Consider the following 9,489-nt stretch of genomic DNA (forward strand, 5'->3'; position numbering starts at 1 on the left):
CATTGGCACGACAGTTTCTCTCTATAGCGCACAAAATTATCGCGTCATTTTCTTTCACTTTCTAAGTGGTCGTCGTCACGGAGTATATAAATGAAGTGATTATCCATATGCAGCATTACACGGGCCTCTACTAGCAATAAGTGCACGAGCAAATACAAGAGTACAGATCAAAGAAGCCGAAGGGACTCGAGTCTTACATGAGCGTTATGTGCCTCGTCTGGAGACACAGATTAGTCGTTTCCATCGTTCTGCTTGTTGTGCTCTGTGAAGTTTATGCATCAGACGCACAACCAATTGGAAAAGTTTATCCGCGCGGAAATCACTGGGCTGTTGGTGAGTGAAAATCATATTTTTAATTTACCAATTAAAATATTTTGGGTCTTGGGACACTTATAAATATACACGTATATACTGGTATTGTTTTGGAGGAGAGTTGCTACAAGTATTTAAATTTATATTATTATTATTATTATTATTATTTTTAAGCAGTGCCTACAAGTATTTAAATGTATATTATTATTATTATTATTTTTAAGCAGTGCATATTTTTTACATTCAAAAGTCTGCATACTCTTAATTTATTACTTTTTTAAATAACTGTATTAAAATGCTTAAAAGATAATGGTTAAATTGTAAAAAATAAAGGTTGACAAGTTGAAGTTTTATTTGTCAAACGTGCAACTGTTGACAAATGAAATGTAGCCTATTTTTCTACATACTATTTAAAGAATACATAAGGCCTAGTAGCTACACTGTAAAAAATGACTGTGAATTTAACGGTAAAAGACTGTAAAACTGCTACAGTAAAAACCTGTTAAATGGTTAACGGTAAATTCCCCTACTATATACGGTGAAAAACTGTATTGGACATTACATGTATTGGACATTAATTTTACAGTAGTATACCGTTTTTGGAAGTGAAAAAGACCGTATTTTTTTGTTGAAATAACTATGTTTCTTAGTTTTTTCTTATCAGTTTTGTATATTAGGGTTGTGTGTTACACCTAATGTTGTTAAATGAATGTTTATTGCATTATTTCAGTTTCATGTGTGTTCCCATGATGGTGTTTAGTGTTTGTGTGAATGACACTGTGCACCTTCTATATATGTTATTATTTAAAAGCTGCTTGCGATGGGCTTTGGTTCATCTTGTGACTTTCTCATCACTACCTGCATTTGGTGGTTATCTGTGTATTAAAAAGGTACAAAACAGATTTCAGTACTTCAATAGATTGGTATATTAACATTAGATCAGTTAATGAAATTACGGTATTTAACTGTAAATTTAAGTTAAAACCGTAAAACTTAAAACGTTGCTACCGTATTTTTTACGGTAAAATTTCGGCAACCAGAGCTGCCGGTTTTTTACCGTAAATTTTACGGAAGTTTTTTACAGTGTATGACATAAACAGGTATCAATGAAAAAATATATATAAACATTTTTTTTTTATAAATATAACATTTAAATTGGTGTGTGCATTTACCAAAATGCTGGTCTAAGAACCTGTAATGTATCATCTAGAACTTTCGATCTCCAGAGAAAAATGAGTGTTTGTTGCTGAACCTAATGAGCTGCGAACCATTAAATAAAAGTTTTAAGAGTATTCACATTCAGCAAATGAAATCAAAAACACTAGCAGACAATAACCATTTAAATCACTTGATTAAATGCACCAGTGGTAGTTTATTGAGTAGGCTACATTCATTAAATATGTATCTGAAGTGATTGCAAAACTCTCAAGTGTCACTTATTAAGTCTGGAGAGGGAAAGTGGATCCATAGGGTGTAATGAGCAAAGGCCGTGTCTTAATTGGCTGAAAATAGGTGGCAAGCAACTGGCTTTTTTGTGTGTTTGCGTGATGCAATTTGTTAATAAAGAGAAAATCAGGTAAAATATTATACTTTTTTTTATTTTAGAGATTGAGATTTGAAATTGAGTTCAGTGGCGCTAATACTGTATTAAACAATTCTCAAGTCTCAAGTCTCAAGTCTGCTTTATTGTCAATTCTTCCACATGTACACCACATACACACAGAGAATTGAAATTGCGTTACTCTCAGACCCTTGGTGCATACAGATAACACTAACAGTAGAACATAAATACAGATAGATACAGAATTGCTCGTGAATAGAAGGAATTATGGATTATGTTGGCTCAAATTGCATATTGTTTGCACGTTTATACCAGACTGGATTCAGTATTTGTTTAAATGGCTAATATATAGCTGTTTCTTGGTTAGGTTGTACTATAATGTATCAAATGCATTGTTGTGAGTGTGACTTTGTTTGCAACCTGCACATGAAGTCTTATTTAAACGGGGGGTACAATGCTGTTTCATGCATTCACAGTTGTTTACACTGTTAAAGAGTTGAATTCTCATGCTAAGCATGGACAAAGTTTCAAAAAACAATTTGGACGTATGACAAGAGCATCGACCAGAGTGAGAGCAAGAGTGAGATCGCGCCCATCACTCGGGAAGAATGTCTCCAAAGAAGTGTGTTTTTGGTTGTAAGGGAAAGATAACTTTGTTCAGCTTCCTAAAGAACCCAGGGTTATGTAAACAGTGGATACAGTTTGTTTTTCACAAGTGTGATGTTGACGAATGTTTTATAAACAAGGCCCAGTTCGAGCTGGATTTGCACATCGTTTCATACTGAAAGATGGAGTGGTCCCAGTGATAAAAGATCCCGGTCATGATTCAGAACTGCAGACGGTAATGCCGAGTTCACACTGCACGATTTTAGCACGATTTTTCACTCGCCGACAGGTTTTGCGAAATCGCCGACAAATGCTCAAAATCGGAGGAAAATCGGTGCTCGTTCACGCGAGTGACAATCACGCAGTGTGAATTATGAAAGACGCGATCTGAGGGAATCGCCGATGCGTCGCCGACTCCCGTGAAATTTTTGGCATGCTAAATATCTGGAGCTGTCGGCGATTCACAATCACGCTGTGTGCAATGAATTCTGACGTAAAACCCCGTAATTGGGCAGGTTTTGTAGCGAAAACCTGGCAACCCTGCACCAGACAGAGCTGTCGGCGATTCTTCCTATTGTGAAGTCATGCAGTGTGTAACCTCCTGTTGTCGTTCCATCGTGCAGTGTGAACACAGCAACAACTGAATGCTACCCCAAATAGTCGTTCAGTGTGAAACCAACAGTGATGCGACGTCTTTGAAAATCGTGCAGTGTGAACTCGACATTAGGCTATATGTTCTTTGTACTCAAGAGAACAACAATGGCAATTGTTAAAGACAGTAGTGAGTTTTTACATCAAGCAAAAACAACAGCAACAACAACTTTTTACATCTTGTTGCCATGAAATTTTGCACTTTTTGTGAACAGACCTTCAATAGCTGGCAAAGAACTATGCTGTTTTTATAACAGAAATCACTCCTTACAACATCCTTAATGAAAAAGAAACTACCCCGCTTTGCTTTTTAAGAAAGATAAATTAACATGAGATTGGGTGAAACTGTGTGTGTGTTATGCCCCCTTTAAGTGTGGAGATGCTGTCCTACCTATCATATTTGTGTTAAATGCATTAATTTGACTTAAAATCAGAGCAACAATCACTCTATAATGACCTATATTTGTTTTAGGGCACTTAATGGGCAAGAAAAGCACAGATGAGCAGGTCAGACCTGAGGATCTAGAAGGCGGCGATGAGACCTCTATGACGACTCGAGATCAGGATCAGCAGCTGGAAAGATACAGCAAACATCTGCTGCTGCCACTCCTGCATGCGCTCATGAGAGGACGGATGGCACCGCAGAGCATGCTGGAGGGCACAGAGGAGATCGGTGCTCATAAACTGCTCCAGCGCATGCTGGAAGAGAGACGTCAGTGGGAGGAAGGTCATGAGAGAGACAGACAAGTCAAATTGGTAAGAGAAATCCTTAACATGATCGTTATGTTAATGTAAAAATGCATGCAAGATGCATTTAAAGTGCATATAGGTGGTTCTCATCTATTTGTAATCAATAAACTATTCTGCAATGTGTATAATAAAACATTTTTCATTGTTGGGCAAATAAAGAATCACTTTTGACCGGACAAATGACAAATAAGACACAGACAAATCTTTTGTAACCAGTGTTATTTTAGTAGCCTTGAGATACTGTTATAATGTTTTATTAATATTTTGAATGAGTTTTTATTTTTATATTTTCTGATGTAATTTTTAAGTTAAAGTTTTAGTCGTTTAGTGTATTTTGTCATTTATATATATATATATATATATATATATATTAATGTCTATCTAGTTTTTAATTTATTTCAGTTTTAGATTTAGTTATTTTAGTACATAAGTTTAAGTTTTTAACATTTATTTTCTTGAAATGAAAGCTTAATTTATTTAAAGTAATGAAAACTTTTCATGGTTTTAGTTTTAGTTGACCATTTTTCTAAGCTAATGATGATATGCATGTTTTATTTAAGGTCAGTTTCCTTTGATTCTTATATAATAATATTTCTCGTTATTATATTTCATATACAGGCTGAGGACGTCTTGTTCCGGGCTTTATTAATGCAGGATGACAACGAAAGCTGAGGACCAACTGGACAAAAGACTGTGGTTTGAAGTTCACTTGACAACTGGCTTGATCTAATACAAACCTCTTTATTCAGCAACATATAAATAAGCATGATGTTATATTTTTGTTTGCCAATATCTCTACAAAAAAACACACATAAACTGAGTGTCATCATTCTGTATATTTTATGGTATTGTTTTATAAATGAATTCATCTTCTTGATAACTGACACCATAGTAACCATTGTATTCACAGTTCAGTTGATTAATATTTAATAAACTTTAACTTGTTGGGCTATCTGCGGTTTATAAAAACAATAGTCTGCTCGCTTGCATATCATTTGAAATGTCTTGACTAGAAAAAGACTATTAAAGGAATAGTTCACCCACAAATGAAAATTTGCTGAAAATTAACTCACTCTCATGTCATGCAAGATGTAAATGAGTTTGTTTCTTCATCGGAACAGTTTTGGAGATATTTAGCATTGCATCACTTGCTCACAAATGGATCCTCTGCAGTGAATGGGTGCCGTCAGAATGAGAGTCCAAACAGCTGATAAAAACATCACAATAATCCACAAGTAATCCACACGACTCCAGTCCATCAGTTCATGTTTTGTGAAGCGAAAAGCTGTGTGTTTATAAGAAACAGATTTTAATTTTTGGGTGAACTATTCGTTTAACATTAACATATGAATTCCTTACAGTCCATGCATTACAACTAAATAGAGAATGTGCTGAGCTGAATGCACTAGTACATGTAGTTTGAGAGTTAAAAGAATGTCTCATTCTGAAAGCAATTTGTTACAGGTTATGATCGATCTTTTGAGGTGGCTGGCCATAACCTGCTTATTAGTCAAGCAGTCACTTAACAGAGGCAGGCAGGTGACAGGAAAACTCTTCACCGCACACTAATGACCGTCTGAATAACTAAATCACAACCTTTGCATTGTCTGTGACAACTGGCAGGAAATTCTTGATGGTCTAACTGTCTCGCCGCTCTCAGCTGTCTGTGCACAATAATGGCGCCAATTATACACACTGATGTTTCTAACAATGAAAGATGTCAATTGAAGCCACTTTCATTTGTTTAAGCTCATCTAGTTCACACAGTTTCCTTTCCTCATTTGTCACAGATGAACGACCATTAATAGAAATGTGACCCCCTTCAGTCTCAATCGAATTGCATCACTGTTAAAGTTGCTGCACAGATGGCAAACGTCAGATTTGGTGATAGTCGTGTGTTCATGAAGATGTGAGCTGATGGGTTTGGTACAGGTCTGCAGGTCCCAACTGCTAATGCAAAACAACTATATGAAGGAATTTGTGAAATTTAGATAACCTGATGATATTTCATCTCCTGAGGGATTTGAAAACAAATGTGTATTTTATTTTTTTTAGTTTACATGTCTTACTTTTACATTGTATGTAGAAAAATAGGCTAATTATCTTTATAAAGGTATATCAAAAGTGTTTATAATATCAGTCTTATTTATTTATACAAAGTATAAATGAAAAAGTAAAAGTTTACACAAAGACATTTTTAAAATTCCTTTTTTTTTTTTAATAACCCCAGATTTAGTTTAGTTTAGTGATGGTGAGAATATATTTCTATACAGAAACCTAAAAATCCACCACAAAATTACAATTTAAATGTTATAGATTGCAAAGACACTGGTCCGTTGTTACCGGAGAATAATGTTCCAAACGCAACCACTAGATGGCGGCATAATCACTGAGAAGCGCCACACTGGAGAAGCGGATTATCCTGGCAAGTGAACAGTAATAAAAATAAATAAATAAATACAAATAACTCTCTCTCTCTCTCAAATACTGAAGGTATTAATTACAAATTGAATTTACAACAAAATATTTGCTTTGATATCTTAAAAATACAATGGAAGTTCATAGCCTACTGAAATAAATAGAAATAAAATAATATATAAAATATATTTTTTAAATATTATAAATTATAGCAAATATGTACCAAAAAAATTGTGGAATATAAGAATATGTGTGATTTAGTTTACTAACTTTACTTTACGAACATACTATTTTGTAAATCCGCATTAAGAAGAACTATTGGAGACAGGATGCATTTGAGATTTTTCTAAACTTGTTTTTATTATAAAATACAAAATTAATCTGTACAATGTGAAAGCATTAAGCAAAATGTTATGGAAAGTGACCATCTGCATCATACAATAGCTACTTAAAGAATGAAACCCTTTTGCTAGCACTGAAGGCTCGAAGAGGATTTTAAAAGGGACAAATGTGATTTAAATGAAATTAAAAGCATGCATTTATAATGCAATTTTTTTTATTTCTCTCTTTCAATGCTTTAAATGCTTCTTTTTTTTTTAAAGGGTTGAATTAGGTCTGGTTGCGTATTTGAGGAAGCTTTATTAAATGAACTTGTGATTAAAAAAATAAACCAAAAAAGATGTAATGTAAAAAGTAATGTACAGTGAATTTGTTTTACAAAGCTTGTCAAAACTCTGAGTTTTCTGAACCACAGACAGATGTGAAAACCACTTCTCTTCAAACAGAGTCTGATTTAGAAAGTTAAAGGAGATGCAAACAAGTCTCTGAGTGCCTCAGTCCAGCATCCTCCTCAGTCTACCACGTCTTCCCTATAGACTGGATGTGTTCTTTCGCTTTCATTCTTAGCGAGGCGATACTTGTGTTTCGTGGGTCTGCTTCTTCTAGTGTAAATTTATCCATAAAGCCTGAGCACTGATACGCTGGTGGAGGGGGGCACACCACTCCTATATGGGGCAGAGGGTGGTTGAGCGTGGATGAGCTGAGGAACTGTGGAGGGGTGTAGCTGGCTGGTACTCCCTGCTGAGGGGTGATGAAGCTGGGCAGGGACTGCAGGGGAGAGCTGGAGGAGGTGATGGGTCCGGTAAGCCAGGGCTCTAACGGCAGAGACAGTGGTCCCGATCTGGGGATGGACAGCATGGAGGACTCCTGCAGCTTGATGGAGCTCACCTCCAGCTTCTCCTGACGTCGCCACTTTGCACGGCGGTTTTGGAACCAAACCTGAAATTTGACATAGGAAGGATTTAGTTTAGAATGCAGAAATAACGTTTAAAAGTCCAACAGTGAGGGAAGATATAGAAAAGTGCAGATCTAATGTTCATAATTAGCCAAAACCTTCCAAATATATAAAAAAATACACCTCAAAAACCTTTCAAATACACTTGCAAAAAAAAAAAACGTTCAAAATACACTGGTGAAAAAGTATGTAGATGTAAGTTCGTGATTAAATTGTATAATATTATTTTTTACATATTAAAGTGATATTATATATTACAATGTTATAAATGAATAATTCACAAAACCTTTCAAATACACTTGGAAAAAAGTTCAAATGTTCATAGTTCGCAAAAACCCTTCAAACAAACTTGCAAAAAGTCGATATATGTAGATATACGTTTGATTAAATTGTATTATATTTATAAGATTTTTTTATATTGTTATATTACAATATTATAAATTATTTCTACCAGTTACTTATGTCCAAAATCTTAATTTGCTACACATAAGATTCAGATATTTGAAAACAAATATATATTAGCCACATTTTATTAGCTGTCAGTAAAGTTACTTTATAATAGTTTAAATCAGAATATTATATCCCAATAAAATCAAGAAGAAGGAGGAGGCTACATTTTCTTTGGCACTATGCACAAGAAAAGTAGTCTGATGTGAAATCTCTTACCGTCTATATTTGTCAAGTTTTACTTTTAATGAATGGAATACAAGATATATTTTTTAAAAATTCACTTTAAATATTTCTAAAGTTTTTAATTGTATTCTTTCTTAAACTATTGCTATTTGCCATTACATTTTCAAGAAATAAATTCCCTGGTTGCTTCGATTCCTAATGCATTTTGTTTAAGTCTATTTTATTATTATTTATAAAACGAAAACATGATTTCTTGCCTTGAATTTGTACTAGAAATATTTTTTATAAACTTTGCAAACTGAAGGGATCAATGAGGAAAGGTTTTGAACAGTGATCTATTAAATAAAGTGATCCTATTGCTAGCGTGTGTCATTCTTCTTCTCAAATACACGGATCGTGTGTGTGCTGTATGCTGTGCTCACCTGCACGCGAACCTCCGGCAGGTTGACCTTGAGCGCGAGCTCCTCTCTGCTGTACACATCAGGATAATGCGACTTCTCAAACGCTCTCTCGAGCTCGTGCAGCTGGAAGGTGGTGAACGTGGTCCGGTTCCGCCGGTGCTTTTTCTTCGGATTTTCATCATCCGACAATTTACCACCATCCACATCCGGCAGATCCGGACTGATGACGGCGGATCTACAGACACCTGCAGAAAAATAATGCAGGGTTTTCCTTGAGAAGGCGTGACGTGTTCATATTTAAATTTAAATTCACGCATATAATTATTTTCCTTTTTTAACATCACACGAAAACACTCAAAAGTCATTAAACTGTTATTCATATATCTAACAGCATCATATAACTATTTTGACGTCGTCATATTTGATCAATAATATTTTAGTATTTTTTAAAATAAAATAGAAATTTAACACTTTTTGTTTCTTTTCCTTATTTTTCAAACACGTTTTAAACTTCCTTTTTTTCGTTTTCAACTTAAATAAAAAACTTTAAACTTTTCACTATTCTAATGTCTATTATGTACCTGTAGATAGTTATTCATGACTTTAAAAAATTAAATTTCGTATAAAGTGCTGCAATAAGGTCCAGTTTTAAACCCAGAAAAACGGCACTTTGCGAAGCTGTTAACTCACCATCAAAGTTTTTGGAAGACTTTTTGGGGGAAGACAAACGCTCAGGTTCTTTGACCGGCTTCCCGGATCCACAAGAAAACGCCGGGTGGAAGATATTCTCTCCTTTAAATCCCAAAATGGATTCAATGCTGTGGATCCTCGTTTGGGATCCAGGACTGCGCACCAAGCGCGCG

At 34.9% G+C, this 9,489-nt stretch overlaps 2 protein-coding genes across 2 annotated transcripts; one reads left to right on the forward strand and one right to left on the reverse strand.

Moving 5' to 3' along the window:
- On the forward strand, positions 1-4,827 carry grp (gastrin-releasing peptide). Its single transcript, XM_016453075.1, has 3 exons — positions 1-333; positions 3,603-3,886; positions 4,499-4,827. Exons 1-3 carry the CDS (start codon positions 198-200, stop codon positions 4,550-4,552), a joined length of 474 nt encoding a protein of 157 aa, XP_016308561.1. The 5' UTR covers positions 1-197; the 3' UTR covers positions 4,553-4,827.
- Positions 4,828-6,904: 2,077 nt separating this feature from the next.
- Positions 6,905-9,482, reverse strand: rx3 (retinal homeobox gene 3; the record flags this gene model as incomplete). Its single annotated transcript, XM_016453083.1, has 3 exons — positions 6,905-7,576; positions 8,648-8,871; positions 9,317-9,482. Coding segments are annotated over 3 exons (813 nt in total), but the record flags the coding sequence as incomplete, so codon positions are not given.
- Between the last annotated feature and the right edge of the window lie 7 nt (positions 9,483-9,489).

This window comes from Sinocyclocheilus anshuiensis, unplaced genomic scaffold (assembly GCF_001515605.1).
Source record: "Sinocyclocheilus anshuiensis isolate Anshui unplaced genomic scaffold, SAMN03320099.WGS_v1.1 scaffold457, whole genome shotgun sequence".
Taxonomy (NCBI): Eukaryota; Metazoa; Chordata; class Actinopteri; order Cypriniformes; family Cyprinidae; genus Sinocyclocheilus; species Sinocyclocheilus anshuiensis.